Raw genomic sequence first — 17,521 nt, 5'->3', positions numbered from 1 at the left:
TGTGTTATGTGCAATGTCTAAGGTGCATTAAAATAGGGAGTACAGTGCGAGAGTGTCTCAAATTGGGACAGAGATGCTGTCCCGTTGAAACCACTTCTCGCCTGTCTAGCCTGCCTTGGTGTTTGTGAGGTTTTTCCATATATCCTTAATCCTTCTTTTTTTTTTTTTTTTTTTTTATTCTATGTTGTGGTGCATTAAAAACCCATGAAGAGATAAGGGGGAAGTTATTGCACTAGTGATGACAATGATATCTAATTCTAAAACAGCATTGACAATGGCAATATTGATGATGATAATAATAATAATAATATTAATAATAATAATAAATGACAATGATGATGGCAGTGGTGATCATAACGGTAAGAGCAAAAGACAGCAACAACAGTAGTTACAACAATGAAAAAAAAAAAAAAAAAAAAAAGTGAAATTAGTAATCATAACAGTAACAGTAAAGATAGCAATAACAATGATGACAGAAACAAGTTTAAACAACTAATATGAATATTCGTGGGTTGAGTAAGAAGGTGAGAGAAGTCAGAGTTGAAAACAGAGAAAGGATTCATAGCTGTAAGAGGTCAGAAAGTGTTGGACGGCAGGGATCAGTTTCAGATGTGTTATTATGAAGGGGAGATGCGAGTTCCATTGCCATGAAGTCTGTTATAAGATTTTTCCAGATGTTAATGTGTAATTTATTTCTGGTTTTCCAGTTCATGAGGATAGTTTTCTTGGCGATGGCTAGAGCTGTGAGGAGTATTTTAGAGTTTATGGTTTTATCAGTTATTATTGTGAGGTCCCCCAGCAAGCAAAGGGAAGGCGACATTGGGATGTGGCAGCCAACTATAGTTGATAGTGCCTGTGTGACCTCTTCCCAAAAGTGTTTGATTGGAGTGCAGTGCCAGGTTGCATGAATGTATGTATCTGTAGAATTTTGATTGCAATGTGTGCAAATTTCTGATGTGAATCCCATTTTAGCTAATCTATTGCCCGTGTAATGCGTTCTGTGAAGTATTGATGGAGGGAACGAGACGTGGTGTTGAATACTTGACACTAGGGGTTGCACCAAAGAGAATTGGTGAGTGGAATTTGCATGCACCACTCCCCCAGAGAGAGCGTGTCCCAGCCATCCAGTGTGTAGTCCAGTGTTGTGGCAGGAGGGACACCAGGGAACGGAGGTTACAACAGTAACCAAGACATTCTTTATCTGTCAGTCACTTTGACGTTGTATCGAGGACTGACACTAGGAGTCCCTATGGAAAGCACCACACACCGCTTAACTGAATTACGAGGTTTTGGCGATGCAGATGTCGGCAAGCCACTGTTTGACAAACGCTTGATGAGATGGAGGTTGTTTCTACAGTCATATCCTCTACAAATTCATCACATTAAAGGAAAGGAACATTTTTTAGCTGACGCACTGTCTCGTGTGTAATGTAATGCTATGTTCCTGCCTGGTAAACTCCCATTAATGAGTAGGTACCTTTCTATTTTGGTTTAAGTTGATTGGAGACTTATTTATTTTTCCCCAAAATTTTGGGGGTTATGTTTATTTATTTTGTATTAAATAATCCAGATTATTTAATATTTTGTGGGTGGAGGTGTTACAGCCCTGCCCCTGTTTTCCTTAATTTATTTTTCTTGGTGAGAATTCCAGGACTAACTCCTCCTTGGAGGGCGGGATTGCCCTAATGAAGATCAACTGCACCTGTGGCAACCTATTTAAGGAGCTCCTGGATTTTGTCAGGAGTGAAGAAGTGCTCTTTCTCCCTCTATTTTCGAGGCAGCGCTTGCAAGTTCACCATTTAGGCCCTAAACAAGGTAGTGGGAACATTAGGCACAGGATTACGTGAGAATATGCCAGATCGAACTCAAGGCATGTTCCGCTGACAGAGAACACCTGCAGGTCCTCAACCCTCTTGATGGAAATGAGCATGGACGGAAACGCCGTCTTCAATGAGAGGGCCCTAAGCTCGACTGACTCCAGAGCATATTTGTGCAGGCTCCGGGGCCAGCTGTGTGCCAAGTGTGTCCGTACAGAGAGGGGCCTTAGTTAGGGAATACCACAGCGGCGTTGTGAGGATTCTTGGGAAATGAACAGGTCTATCTGTGCCTGTGCAGCTCCAACCGTCGTCACATTGTCTGTCCGGAACAACACGTGCTTGTTTTGGATCAACGGCCGAAACCTCCACAGGGCCAACACCACTGCCAACAACTCTAGGCAATTGGTATGCCAGCACAGTCGATGTCCTGTCCAGGAGCCTAAGACTGCATGCCCTTTGCACACTGCCCTCCAGACTGAATTGGACGCATATGTTGTGACAACATCGTGCTTGGACACTTGTTCTCGGGACTTAAGTGTGAAGCCAGTGCTGAAGCGGTCTCATATGCGTTACCCGAGCAGTGTTCCAGCTGCTGAGGATGCCCCAAGAGCCTCTGAAATTGTTTTATTGGGACCACTGTTTTTCTCCTGAATGACTTCAGGTAATTCAGTACCAACTGGGCACGCTTGTTCGTGAGACGTGCCGTTTGGTGTCTGAGCACCAGGGGCCTCATTTATAAAACTTTGTGTAGGTTTTGCGTCAGAAGTGGCATTCGGAGGAAAAATAGGACGTGCGTACGCACAGAAATATTCAGATTTATAAAACCGTGCGCAAGCACATCCTACGCATTTTTGCCTTAATTAATCAAAATCAATTCTAAATGTAGCGCAGCTTTTGCGGCCTCATGTCACTCCCATAGTTGCCCATAAATAGTCCATGAAACTCCCACAAGTTAATATTCATCGATTGCGAAATCATGGCAAACACAGAGAGGAAATAAAAAAAACATAACTTCACTCAGTGTGAAGTAGAAGTTATCGTTGGCGAGGTGGAAAAGAGGAGAAAAATGTTGTTTGGAGGGCACAGTGTGGGCTTTACTAATGCCAAAAAGGCACTTGAGTGCCAAAAGGTTGCAGACGCCGTAAATGCTGTAGCCTCACAACCTCGGACTGTGGCCAAAATAAAAAAGAAATGGTCGGACATCAAAGTCGAGGCAAAAAAGCGTCTTGCACTCCATCGGCAGAGTGTGTTTTCCACGGGTGGGGGAAAGGGGACACCAGAGCTGACCCCTCTTGATGAGAGACTGGCGGCAATTATTGGGGAATCCCAATACTGCTGGCGCACAGCAGCAGCATTTGGCTCAAATGCCTGGGGATGGGGGTCAGGGTCGGGGTCGGGGCCAACACAGCAATCGGCGTCAGGGGGTAGAGGCACGTTTTTAAGCTGTGCCACATTGTGTAGCACAGCACATGCCAGCACGATTTGGCACAACTTTTCAGGAGTGTACAATAACCTCCCTCCAGTGCAGTCGAGGCAGCGCCATCTGCCCTTAAACAGGCCGATGGTGCGCTCCACTATAGCACGAGCTCGGCTGTGGCACATGTTGTAGTGCCTTTCCTCTGCACTATGTGGGTTGAGGAAAGGCGTAAGCAGCCACTGTTTGAGGGGATATCCACTGTCCCCTGCAAGGATAGTGAAAGGGTTAAGACATTGAAGTACAGTAAAATGTGAAATGTCTATCAATCAAACATACCTAGAAGCCAGCCATCACGCACAGCACCAGCCTCGAGTCTGTGTCTAACACTGCTGTGTCTTAAAATGAATGAGTCATGGGTTGACCCAGGCCACCGAGCTACTACATTAGTGAGCAACATGTCTGCATCACAGATAATTTGGGCATTGATTGAATGGAAATGCTTTCGATTAATGAAAGCATTTTCATTAACATTCGGTGCCCTTATGGCAACATGAGTGCAGTCAATAGCACGGATTACATTTGGGAAACCGTACGTAGCTGTAAATTGAGCTTTCTTGTTTCCCTGTTCACCCGCCATGTATGGAAACTTTATGGAATCATGGGACAAAGCTATTATGCATTTTAACACGTCTGGCATTACCTGGCTAAGGGTCGGCTGAGATATACCTGAACTGTCAGCCAATTCCCTATGAAAAGTGCCAGTCGCCAGGAATCCTTGTGTTGTTAGGACTTGAAGTGGGACTGGCACGGCGTGGTTCCTCCGAGTGCTCCTTTGTAACGCTGGGCCAAAAAGACCACAGAGGTCCAACAGGACGTTTCGATGAAGTCGGAACCGGCTCATAAGCCACTCGTCCTCATTTGCCAGCAAGTCTTCTTGCTGTCTGAAGATGCGTTCACTCCAAATCCTTCCATTTTCCACATCTTCTAAGAGCGCAAGATCAGCCATTGTGCGTCATTACGCATTGTGATGGGGCATTTTATTTCCATCCATTTAATTTCATCTGACAAGCTACAGATGTCGTTTATAATCTACTTGGAAATGGGAAATAGTTCAGTGCAAATGTAATTTCTAGCATCTTTCTGAATGGTTGAGACATACGTCATACGTTATTTTATCTAAAATAAAACAAACTAAAGGAATATGCATGAATACCATGATTCCGTAGCTGATGAAGACATTTTTACCCATTGGACAAATAATCTATCTATCTATCTATCTATCTATCTATCTATCTATCTATCTATCTATCTATCTATCTATCTATCTATCTATCTATCTATCTATCTATCTAATTGCATCTATATCTGCTCCGCCAGACGGACACATTGGCGAGAATATCAGTTTTGTACATTATTTCGTTCTGTTAACCATCTTATTTATGAGGATGAATTGTATAACATGCCAATATTATTGCAGAACATATTTCACTTTTCTTTTTGCAAATATGTGTTAATTTGCATTTCTGTTGCAGATCAAACTGGTGTTCGTGTAGGCTGTTAATTGTAAGACTTGCTTTGTGAAGTCTTCATGTTATTTATGAGAGGCAGTATTGCCATTTATTTTACACAAGGTTCTACAGTTTCACACATTTTCACGCGTTTCTTCCATCTGCCGACGGTGTCGCCATTTCTCATTTCACACGTTTTTGTGCATACGCCTGGGTCAGAGCTTGCGCGAAGGACCGCACATTTTATCGTCAAGTTTGCTTTTTATAAATACCAATTATTGCGTAGAGAGCGGCGTACGCCTTCTTTTGTGCGTACGCAACGTTTATAAATGAGGCCCCAGGTCCCTGTGCCCACTCAATATATCTTGAGAGTTAGTAAGAATTAGCCAGTCATTGAGATAATTGAGAATGCAGATGTCCACTTCCCTTAGCGGGGCAAGGGCAGCCCTTTGCGACTTTTGTGAAGACACAAGGAGATGGGGCAGACCGAAAGATAGGACCTTGTACTGATATGCCTGACACTTGAAGGCATACTGAAGAAATGGTCTGTGTCAAGGCAAGAACGAGTCATGAATCTACGGATGTCAGAATGCGCTTTTGCGTCAACATCTTGAATGGGATCCTGTGGAGGGCCCAGATTTGGAACTCACAGATCTAGGATTGGTCGTAACCCACCGCCTTTCTTCGATATGATGAACCAAGAGCTGTAGAAACTTCTTCATCTTGGCTGGAGGGATAGGCTCTATTGCCTCTGTCACCAATAGGACCACAATTTCTTCACGCAGGACAGGGGCGAACAGAAATGTGTAGCCGAGTCTGACTGTCCTGATACGCCAGTGCAAAGAGTTGGGAAGCGCTAGCCAGGTTCCCAAATTCCACATGAGTGGCACCAGAGGAGCCATCATATTTGACAAGACGTATATGACGCAGAAGAGAGTTGGCCGCCATGTTGGAAGCTAAACTCCCGACCCCGTTGTTGTGGTGGGTGAAGAAGCTTTGCATCCTCTGAACACACCACGCTGACCTGTGTGGGGATTGTGTGTGCTGTGGCCGGACATGAAGGGGCTTGCATCAATTATGTCCAGGCTGCAGACTGTGTCCCAGGGAATGCAGCAGCAGGCGGACACCCTGGGTGACAAGCAGACAACCTGCGTGACCATGGCGGCCTGGTGGCATTGCGCTGAGGCGAGATGTTTAATTTCCTTGGTCTGCTTCTTTACTGCTGAGAACTGCAGGACACAGTTCTCGACACTATTGCAGAAGAGGCCACCTTGTGAGATGGGGCGTCGAGAAAGCCCACTTCCCTTATCTCGGCAAGGCTTAGACAGTGGGCATCACTAACATGGACATCACCTGGCTGAGAGCCAAGTCAGTCGCAGAGCACAGTTCTTGCATTAATGGCAGCTCAGATCTACCCTCATGCAGATCTCCAGTGCCTGGATGGACCTGCAGGATAGCTATGACAGGCAGGGCAGAGGAGGTCTGTCTAGTGGCACTGTGAGCCTTTGCCATGAGAGACAAAGTGAACTTACAGGCACTGGAGAGGAGAAATCCTCCAAAGGAGCAATTGCATGCTCCACCTAGGGAATGTCTTTGTATCCGCTGGTCGCCCCCCTTCGTCGAGGGTAGTGAGGGCTGAAGAGCTTGTGAAGCGGTACTGGGCAGTAAAAAGTGCCCTCCACGACTTTGTGAGGTATACTCAGACTGGTGGGAGACTTCTGCATCAGAAGGCACTAGCAGCACTAGCCCACCCTCCAATGCTGCCATCGACAGATTATCCCCATCCTGAGCCTCTAACGAGCAGCCTAACTTGTCCGAGAACTCCACCAGGTGCAATGTGCGTGATGAGGAACGGGAGGCCTGTGGGGATTGACTCGGCGGAAACACACCCGTTGTTGCCCTCACATTACCCTCAGTGGAAGCCGTCGAGGCCTTGTGCATTGTTTGGCTGTGCATGGCTGAGGTGACTCTTCTCTAACCCGAAAAGAGAGTCGTGACCGCAATGTTACCATGCTCATGCTCTTGCAGTGTGGAAATGAGCTATCCACGAAAGCTTTTTCAGCACGGGTACCACCCAAACACGCAAGGCAGAGATTTTGGCCATCCGAGGATGATAGATATCGACTGCATCCAGAAAGGTTTCTCTGTCTGTGCTTTGCTCTTTTAGAGGGGAAACTGCTATTTTACGCTGAAGTGCCCAGGAAAACTCTGCACCTATCTGTGTCTGCTGTGGGAGAGACTGCTGTGATGCACTGTATATTCAGAAACTAGCTTCTTCTCTTTCTTTTTGAGGTGAATGACTGAAAATTAACATACACCACTTGGCTCAGAGAACAAATCCGAATGAGTGGATGCATTCCATCTCCTTTTTTATTCGTATGTCCGGGGGGATGGCACATGCAAATGCCACTCACCAATTCTTATTGACCTTTTCTGAACCATTAGAGGTGTCAGGGGCTCCCAAGTGTCAGTTCTCAACACCACGTTAAAGTAACAAACAGATAGGCAACTATCCCTTTAACTACTGCTAAGATCACATTGATCAAATGAGCCACTGGAAGTAAGCAACAAAGATTTGGAGCCACCTTGTGGCCATCAATCCACAATCTTAAAACAATTAAATTGTAGACACTCTAAAACTGTATGACCGTCTTCTGTGCAACACAAAAGGTGAATTTATGAAAAATATACTGAACACTCCTTTCTGTAATGCAAGTGAATAAGGGCAGGGACTGTCAAGCTCTAAAAATACCATAAAAGAATCATAAAAGTAGTCAATATGACTTGTGTGCTATATTCCAAGTATTATGGTGTCACGTGATAGCTTTATGTGTGAAAAAGACTGAAATGGTAGATATTTGTTACTAACTTAAAAGCTAGTGTGCAAAGATTCCTTAAAGGTAAGCATTGTAGTCATCATACTGTATTTATTGTCCGTTGCTCAGTCCTTGCCTTAAAAGAAGTGATGTATTATCTGTATACTCTGATGTTCTCTCTCTCACTGTCTGAAGAAGAAATCTGTCCTTTTATGGCTACTTTATGTTTTTGTAGTACTGGATTATTAGCTAATGAGAACTTTGAACTGAACTTTTATGACAGTAATACAGCTATGACAGTAATATCTATTAACAGGTTTGTACTTGCCATATCCTCCTCAATCCAAAGTCCAATATATATGTGACAACTTTGTTTTAGGTTATATTCCCAAATGGGTTTGATAGAAAAATCACTTCATGTGATGGTACATGTTTAGACAGACACCATATTCACCAAAACTATTTCATTTCCATTTTGTGGTGGAAATAGTTTGGGAATGAAATTGTTGACAGACACAGACACACACACACACGGTTATCATATAAATCACTTATGTAAAAATAATCAATTGCATTTGGTTATCCATATAAGGAATTGCAAACAAGTTATATAAACTATATCTATCTATAAAATCTGAAGATGTACCAAATCATTCACTGATCAGTTAAGATCAGCTGGATTAAATAATAGACAAATGTATTAAAATGTATTAAATAGATGCATATGAAAAGTTTAGTAAGAGCTTTATGCAAGGCAGTTACTGTGAATGAAATGTTTATATAGATGAAACACTTATTGTGTTTAGTGAAAAGTATATTTTGTGTATTGTGTATTGAAAATATGCTGAAATGTTTGAAAAAAGTGCACTTGTTGATCTGTTATGAAAAATTTGTTCTAAGTTTTGAAAATTTAGCCTACCACTTCTTTGGAAAATTGAACCAAAGCAATTAAAAAAAACTGAACGGTAGGAAGCAACAACTCTGATGTCATATGAAAATGTAACAGATTGTATTAATATTACATGAATGCATACTTAAAAAATGGGATGCACAACAATCTCTTTACAATGTCCTTTCTCTGTGAGGCAGAAGAGTTCCTCACAGTGTTCTTATAAACCTGATCCATTCAATTAATTATGAGATTCTTTACTTTCTTTGTCCATCGCTCCAGATATTTGTTTCTTCTCCTCCATCTATCTGCTAAACTATTCCTGTATCTTTAATTTTGAAATGAAAGATACAGGAAGAGTATCCCCCCCCCCCCCCCTCTCTTTTCTACTGCTAAATTGGTGTTTTGGAGTCTGCAATGCAATGTTAAAGGTCATGACATGTAGCTAGAGGCTTCTAAAGTGTAAAGCCATTTTAACGGACTGTCAAACCGAAAGTGTCAAGTTAGATACCCAGCAAACACAGAACAGTGGGCACAACGTACCCAACCTTCAAACAACATTTTAACAACATGGCCAAAAGATTGCTATAACTACGTTGTGTGGTGTAGGTTGTTACATCGTTGTCTCAATGTTGACATTAAACCACCGTTTCGGGCCATTGCTCGAGCAAGGATACGAGAGAACAGTTGGGGTTCAATCTTCAGCTGGCTGGCAGGAGTCGCCACTAGCATGTCACGGGACCTGTCAGTTGCTGGCTGGCAGCTGGCAGTCTGTTTTGAATTATGGGTGGCACTTCCGGTTTGGGGAACTTCCATTCAAAAAGATTGAAACGATCATTTCAAATCATAAGGTTGCCTTACAAATAAAGCTTATCCGTCAGTTTGACATAATGAGCTATCAGTTTTCTTTCATGTTTTATTTAAGAATAACATGAGAATAACGTAACACTTGGTATTTTAACGTAGCATGTTAGCCTATAGAGCTCGGGATCGTTTCGACACGTCGCGATGCATTGTGGGAATCACGGTACTGAAGTAGATGTACTGTATAGTAGGCAGTACGTAATTACGTTGGTCATTAGATAATATTAGGTTTAATTTAGGTTATTTTTAGGAAAATGGTTCAGTATTGATGTATTGTGAACTGCTGTAATCGTTCTCACGATCGACAGGGCAAACGCCTCATAAATCATATAGGTGGTGGTCTTTTTGCTTTGTAGTCAACTCCATTAGCGCTAACGATAACTGATATTTTTATCACATGGTCAATAGATTTTCAGCTGCCAGAGTTAACTAGCTAGCTACATTTACATTGAATGTATTCATTTAACATTAAACTAAAAGTTCTGCTGTTCAGATTAATGTTAAAGCAGTAAGTTAAGTACGTTGCTGTGTTTTGGGAGCAAGCTGTTATAGCTACTGATGTAGCTGCTGTTAGCCAAATCAGCATATCAATTCTCGATTAGCAATGTCACCTCGTTTATTCATCTAGATTTTGGTTGATAGACTAGGTTAGTGTAATACTGACAAGCAATGGCATAATTTGTACCTTACACTTCTAGAAAGCATCAGCCAATACACAAATGTAGTGGTAATTTCTAGCTATAGTCTCCTCTGTACTGGACCTTATTCTGTTGCTGAAGCTGTAGCTCTGTAGCTTAAATGTTAAAATGCTTTCTTATTACTAATAGCTTACATATTATTCTATTGCTGGAGCTCTGTAGTTTAATTGTTATTATTACATGGCTTGGTTGAATACTAATGTTGAATGCAGTCTGTTTCTTGATAACAGACCATTGCTAAGTATAACACCGTTGCCATGAAAAACAGAGCATTGCCATGGACACAATCTGGAGTAATACAATAGTTTATAAATCAATAAACTCCTTTATTTATCTTGAGATCAGCAGGTTACGCTATTACCTTATTCCAAACCGGCCTATGCGTTACCCATAGACTGTAAAGGCGTTACCTCTAAAATGGCCGCCATTACCCACAATGCACCGTTCCTTGATGTCTACGCACAAGCTCTATAACAAGAATGGCAAGAGCTCTTCAGTCACTGCATTATTTTCCTCATGATTATTTTTTCCCCCCTTTTGCATTCCGCTGTAATAGTATGAAAGAGGTCAACATATACTGCACATTTGTGGTATGTTGTCAACAATTTAATTTATGACATATCCCATTAATAATTCACTGGAATATGCACGAATAATCTCTTTTTTTTCTCCCCAAATCCTCACGTCTCTTTCCAGGTTTGTTTTCTAACTTAAAGACAAACCGGTCTTTACAGGAAAATACAATTTGTTATCCGTCAAAATGACTGAAATCCCTTTGAACTAGTATCACGCAATGCTGAAGAAGCTAAAAATAAATAAATAAATAAAGACAAAGTTACATAATACAGATTACCACAGTGATATTTAACGGTCCGATTTTGCTATGGAAAAATTCTCCCTTTTGGGGTTATTCATGGTCTGTTGAAAGTACCTTGATGTTTTTACACTTTTAAATGTCCTTTTAATGTTCCACGGTTGAAGGGTGAGTAGAATGATATAATGCCATTGTACATATTATTGCGTCCATAGAGCTCTTTCACTGATTGTTTACAATTTAATGGAAGTTACACCCATAATTCACGCAAAGCGTCATGGGGCGTAGTAATGTGGATAAGGAAAATGCGCAGTCAGGACTTTTATTTTGAACGGCTCTGAAGATATTTAGTGGTGTTTAACTGTGCTGTATTTACGTACTTTGTTTTCACGGAGTTTGACCAGACATTCTCTGGTTTGACATTCGTTACTTATTATGGAGGAAGAAGAATCCATTCCGCCAAAGCCAAGTGTTTATCTTGAGAGAGAGGAAGGGAGTGCTATCTTTAAAATTGGTTTTTATGATGAGAGAAAAGAAGAGAGTGAAGTTAATCATCCGTTGCAGAGAGCAGCATCTCCAGTTCTAAGCTATGTGTCTTTGAAGAGTGACAGATCCATGGCTGAGTCTCCTAAATCCAGTGATGAAGCAGAACACTTTCAACCCTGGTCAGCTGAATATACACTTGTAAAAAAATAAAATTGTAATCGTGTGATCAAAAAGTTTTTAAAGATCATGGCCTGGTTTAACAGACAGGGCTTAACATGGTTCGCCTTGAGCATGAAATTAATTTCAGCATTTTCAGTCTTTCAGGGGAAAAGGAGGATTGTACTGTTCACTACCAGTTTCAGGGAGCAGCGTCTCTATCAAGCTATATGTCTTTGAATAGATCCATGGCTGAACCTCCTAAATTCAGTGATAATGTAGGACACTTGCCGGCCAGGTGAGTTTATACATGAATATAGTCATTAGGGCTGCAACTAACGATTATTTTAATAATCGATTAATCTGTCGATTATTTTTTCGATTAATAGATGAATCAGATAAAAAATAAAATGTAAAAAAGCATTAATTTCCAACCCTTTATTCAAAAACAGAACTGACTGTGCAAATTCTCAGTGCAAAAAATCTTCAGAAAGTGTACAAACAGGTGGCTCCTTGAACATCCCTGAGCCGTTAAATCATAAAAAAGGGACTAACATACGCATGTATGCTTTACATCTGTCAAATATATAGGCTTTTTAAAAATAAAGTGCACAAAAAGATGTATATTTTTGTTTAAAGGGACCTGAGCTGTCAGAACAATAAATAATTTATAAAAAATAATGAAAAATACAAATCAGAAAACTTAACAGGATTTGTTTGAACGTCAGAACTTGTTCTCTACACTACACTCGCACACACTCACAAACTCTCACACTCACAGATGCACATGCTCACAAACTTTTTTTTTTGTGTCAAAGATGTTCTAAAAATGTTTGACATTATTTGACAAGCAAATGCACAAAAAAGACAAGACTTTTTTGGACTTTCGCATGGATAATAGGTAATAATAATAGCAATAATAATAATTATAACAGAAGATAATATCTCTAGTCTATCCTAATATTAATTATAAATACAATGTATATAAAATATAAATACAATATAAAAACAAAACAAACAAAAAAATACAATGGATTGACTACCTCTTATGGCCTGTAAGGTATTTTGCAGCTCATCCTTTCCAAGCATATAAGTTTCTCTGAGTCATTTAGAGTAAAGATTGAAAATTCAGTGCTGCAAATTGTGGAAAAAATATTCCCCTTGTAGTGGTACTTGGGACAGACAAGAAAGTGTTTTCATCTTCTGTCTATCTGATTCAAATCACAGTCTGCTAATTCAGTGGTAAGAATTTAATTTTGTTTTTATTTATACTGTTGTCCATTTATCGAACTTCCATGCCTGTTGTATAGTAATCATATATTACTATGTAGTATGTACCAATTTACTAATGCTCAGACACACTCAGTCTCTCTCGCGCGCAGACACACACGGTCTCTTTCGCACACTGTTGCTCGTGCGCAGACTTCAGTCCGTTCACACCACAAGCGACTTTGTCACTGCATGTCGCCAGTGGCTGTCGATGAGGTCGCTAGTGGGCGTTCCCACTGCTGGTTGCCTTTATGAATGACATCCAATGACAGCGAATCAGTTTTCTTGCCGCTCCACTCCTATTGGTTGTCGCTCCTGAAAGTCGCTCTTCATTTGCATAAAGTTAAACTGATCTCAAATTTGTCGCTTGTAGTGTGAACGGGGCTACACTCGGTATCTTTAGCACACTGTCGCTCGCGCGCAGACACACGTGGTACTTCTCGCGCAATCTCGGACACACTCGACCTCTCTCGCGCTCGTGGAGTTCGCTTCGCTTTTGTCCAGTCCGGCACCTCATATATCTGCTCCGCACCGCTCTCAACTTTTTTTTATTTATACTCAAACATCTCTGCGAATTATTGACTGGCGTAATAATCGCGTGACACAACGAATCGATAATGAAATTTTTTGCCAACTATTTTAATAATCAATTTTAATCGATTCGTTGTTTTAGCCTCTTGATTCTTCATGGTGATGCACTGATCATGATTTTTCATGGCTGATTCCAATTTCGATGTTTTTTTTTTACAAGCAATTTGTAATTACGTATTTTCACAGTCTTATGGTGCGTTCAGATCAGATGCGAATAGAGTGTGTGGCCCGAGTGATTTCAATGTTAAGTCAATGCAAAGACGCGTTACGGCATAAAAAATTCCTGCGGCGCGAATGAGGCGTAGAGCGCGGGGCGGTAGACGCGAATATGCCTCATTCACGTGCCAAGTTTGCGTGAATGGCTCGATTTAAGCGTCTGGCGCGTTACGTGCTAATGATTTTATTTAGTGCTTTTTGTGCATTCATGCATTTGACACGAATTCGCGTCTGCCGCCCGAGTTGAAAAATCTGAACTTCTGTGTCAGTCCGCGCCACGTTAACCAATCAGGACCCTGCTTGCTGCTGTCACGTGAAGTAAATATTTTATCACATAAAAACTTGATTTTAATATATGAGACATTATTTTTTGTATTGAATGCTATTTATTACATATCTAATCTAGATTATATGAAACAATATTATTATTCTAATGTAAAGACAACCATACTTTAGTGCAAGAACATAGGTCGTGTCTGGACAGTGTTGTGTGAGAAAAAAAATAAAATTCACAGGACAGTATGATAAATGGAGCCAGCCTACTACAAAAGTGATTATAATCCACTTTCTGTAAAGCTGCTTTGAGACAATGTGTATTGTGAAAAGCGCTATACAAATAAATTTGAATTGAATTGAATTATCATCAAAACAAAAATAAATTACAGTTAGGTGGGTGAGGGCGAGGGTGATCCTCGCTCCGATGAGGGACAACAGGTCATCAAATTGGGCACGGGACAGGCGGAAGTACCGCTGAAAGCGGCCGTCATACAGGCGCAGCTCCTGGAGCAAATGGTGAAACTCTCCAAACTGGGTTCGCCTCCAAAGGGTCTGGTGGACCCAAATACGGCAACGATATCCCTACGTCGCTGTTCTGCTCTCCAGAGCAAATACAGAGCGGTGACTCTTTCGATGAATGCTCGATCAACATTAGCCGTCTTGTAAAAAGATGGCCACCAGCGGGTTTCACCTCCGGATTTCAATGGATTTCGCCTCTGACGCGCGTAAATTTCGCTTCAAACTTTTGTTTTTTTACACACGTCAATTTCGCTCTAGACACGTGAATGGATTCAAAGTGTTCAAGCGTATAACTACCGGTAGACGCGGCAGGCACTAATTTAATGCTCTATTCACGTCTGGTGTGAAGAAACAGTTATACCTCAACAGTTTTACATCAAACTGCGACTTTCTTGACTTTAAAATGTATGTGTAATTCAGGGCACAGTTCAGACGAAATAAAAAGATAAGTTGTCTCTCGCCATTGACTACCATACATATTTTTTCCGAAATAAGGTCCCATGAGGCGGAAGCGGAGGGGAGGGACTTAGGCTCTCTATTCTGAAATCTTTTGACTTTTTTTGTCTTTTAAGCTAATTTATTTGTTGTGTATTTGCTCTATAAAAGGCAAACTGGCCTTAAACAAAAAATAAATACATCTTTAGCCATTTAAATTTAGAGGCAAACACTGCATTTTAATCACAATATAAATAAAAATGCTACACACATGTAGCATGAAATTTGTGAAATTGTGCTACATAAGTCACCTGCATAAAACAAAAACAGCAGATAGACTTAATAAATATGTAAATCCACTCTCTGACAGTAGGTGGGGCGTGTTATGAAGTCTTATTATAGACTTCGTAATATTTCCCCACAAATGTCATTTTGGGAAATGATTGCAATGCTGTTTGTGTGCAAGTCCGGAAATGAGATCAGCCAAAAAAGAAAGAAAGAAAAGTTGCTGATCATGTGTTTGGGCCAAAAACCATCCGGTTCTCATTTATGGCCCAAGTCATGTAGATGGTACAAATTAGATGAGTGATCTTTAATGTCAAATGCTACATGTTAGGTTTAAATGACTCTGTTGATACTTTCCTGCAGTGTGACGTACATCTAAAATTACTTTAAACAGCATTTTGTAAGGTATATATTAAGCTTAAATCTCAAGGTGATGCCTAGTATGTATTTTAATTAATTTCAGTATTTTCAGTCTTTCAGAGAAAATGGAGGACTGTGCTGTTCACCACCAGTTCCAAAAAGAAGCATCTCCACTACCAAGTTGTGTGTCTTTGATGAGTGACAGATCCATGGCTGAGCCTCCAAAATTCAGTGATAAAGTCGAACAATTCAAACACAGGTGTGTTTACACGTCCATTAATGCTCATTTAATTATTTTCAGGAATACATGTAGCAAAGTGGAGATAGTATTAAATATACATATTACTGGAGATTTTACAGGAAATTAGCTAAGTCCCATTTGTTTTATTAATTTACATCCTTTAATTTTATTTAATTACAAGTTTAATTTAATTACTAATTTTAACATTGCCTAATTCCAAATTTTTCTAGGTAAATGTGAATGAAAGCACTACAGTGTCTGCATTATGTACCTATAGATGAGAGCATGCAGTTTATTTATACACTGAAAAAAATTATAAATGCAACACTTGTTTTTGCCCCCATTTTTCATGAGCTGAACTCAAAGATCTAAGACTTTTTCTATGTACACAAAAGGCCTATTTCTCTCAAATATTGTTCACAAATCTGTGTTAGTGAGCACTTCTACTTTGCTTAGATAATCCATCCACCTCACAGGTGTGGCATATCAAGATGCTGATTAGACAGCATGATTATTGCACAGGTGTGCCTTAGGCTGGCCACAATGAATGGCCACTCTAAAATGTGTATTTTAAGAGTGTATTTGCTCTGGAGAGCAGAACAGCGGTGTAGGGATCATCGTCGCCGTACTTGGGTCCTCCAGACCCTCCGGAGGCATTCCAGTTTGGCCAGTTTCACCATTTGCTCTAGGAGCTGCGCCTGGATGACGGCCACTTTCAGTGGTACTTCCGCCTGTCCCGTGCCCAATTTGATGACCTGTTGTCCCGCATCGGAGCGAGGGTCACCCTCGCCCACACCAACCTAATCTGTCATTTATTTTTGTTTTGATGATAAATGGAGCCAGCCTACAAAAGTGATTAACCTGTCGTGTGATTTTTTTTTCTCACACAACATTGTCCAGACACGAACTATGTTCTTGCAGTAAAGTATGTTGGTTGTCTTTACATTAGAATAATAATGTTTCATATAATCTTGATTAGAAATGGAATAAATAGCATTCAATACAAAATTAATATGTCTCATATTTTGAAATCAAGTTATGTGATAAAATATTTACTTCACCACGTGACAGCAGCAAGCAGGCTCCTGATTGGTTAACGTGGCGCGAACTGTCGCCAAAGTTCAGATTTTTCAACTTGGGAGTCAGAATTCGCGTCAAACGCATGAATGCACCAATTAAAATCATTCGCGCTGGACGTGCGAATGAGGCGAATTCGCGTCTACCGCGCCGCACTAAACACCTCATTCGTGCCGCTGGGCTCTAGACGCACGTAAACGCGTCTTTACATTGACTTAACATTGAAATCACTCGTGCCAGACGCTCTATTCGCGTTTGGTGTGAAAGCACCATTAGATCTGAGTTCAGCTCATGAAAAATGGGGCAAAAACAAAAGTGTTGGGTTTATAATTTTGTTTTAACCAAAAAATATAAACCTATTATGCCTGAATTATTTCAACTTGGTTCAAAAATAATTGTTTAACATCAGAATTGATGGTAAAAAAATAAAAAAATACATTACCCATAATGCTGGAAAGAAAATTCCACCAATCAGAGAGTCGAAACAAGCAAAATGCACAAAAAAGAGGCTTGTTTGAGATGGGCAAAATCTGCCCAGAACCGATTACCGGTGATCACCACGAGATGCATGCCAGTTAGAAATGTGTCAGAGTGTGGTCCGACTTGCTCTGATGTCTTTCTACTCGTATCAAAAAACTCTTGAGATAGTGAGGCGTCAGTGCCGGATTCTGCAGTCAGGCGTAGTTGCTCTCCTTCAACTGCGCTAATCAAATGCACGATGGGAAACCACATGCGGACGACACAGCTTAACCCTAGATCAATGTTCAAAAAGGATAACGATTTTAGT

General features: G+C 40.8%; 1 protein-coding gene across 2 annotated transcripts in view; it reads left to right on the top strand.

The window, feature by feature from the left end:
* Window positions 1–11,165: 11,165 nt before the first annotated feature.
* Window positions 11,166–17,521, top strand: part of LOC143748976 (uncharacterized) — a 40,108-nt gene continuing 33,752 nt past the window's right edge. The window contains exons 1-3 of one of the 2 annotated variants that reach the window (XM_077241268.1): window positions 11,166–11,488; window positions 11,626–11,763; window positions 15,529–15,675. In XM_077241268.1, the coding sequence (XP_077097383.1) occupies window positions 11,259–11,488; window positions 11,626–11,763; window positions 15,529–15,675 (515 nt within the window). In that variant the 5' untranslated portion in view covers window positions 11,166–11,258. Of the gene's footprint in view, window positions 11,489–11,625; window positions 11,764–15,519; window positions 15,676–17,521 lie in introns of both variants that reach the window. The other variant, XM_077241267.1, reaches the window with a different exon arrangement.

Source organism: Siphateles boraxobius, unplaced genomic scaffold (genome assembly GCF_051911475.1).
Source record: "Siphateles boraxobius isolate OS27281-9 unplaced genomic scaffold, OSU_SipBor_1 24, whole genome shotgun sequence".
Taxonomy (NCBI): domain Eukaryota; kingdom Metazoa; phylum Chordata; class Actinopteri; order Cypriniformes; family Leuciscidae; genus Siphateles; species Siphateles boraxobius.
The sequence above is the reverse complement of the archived record's forward strand: the minus strand, read 5'-3'. Positions and strand labels throughout refer to the sequence as shown.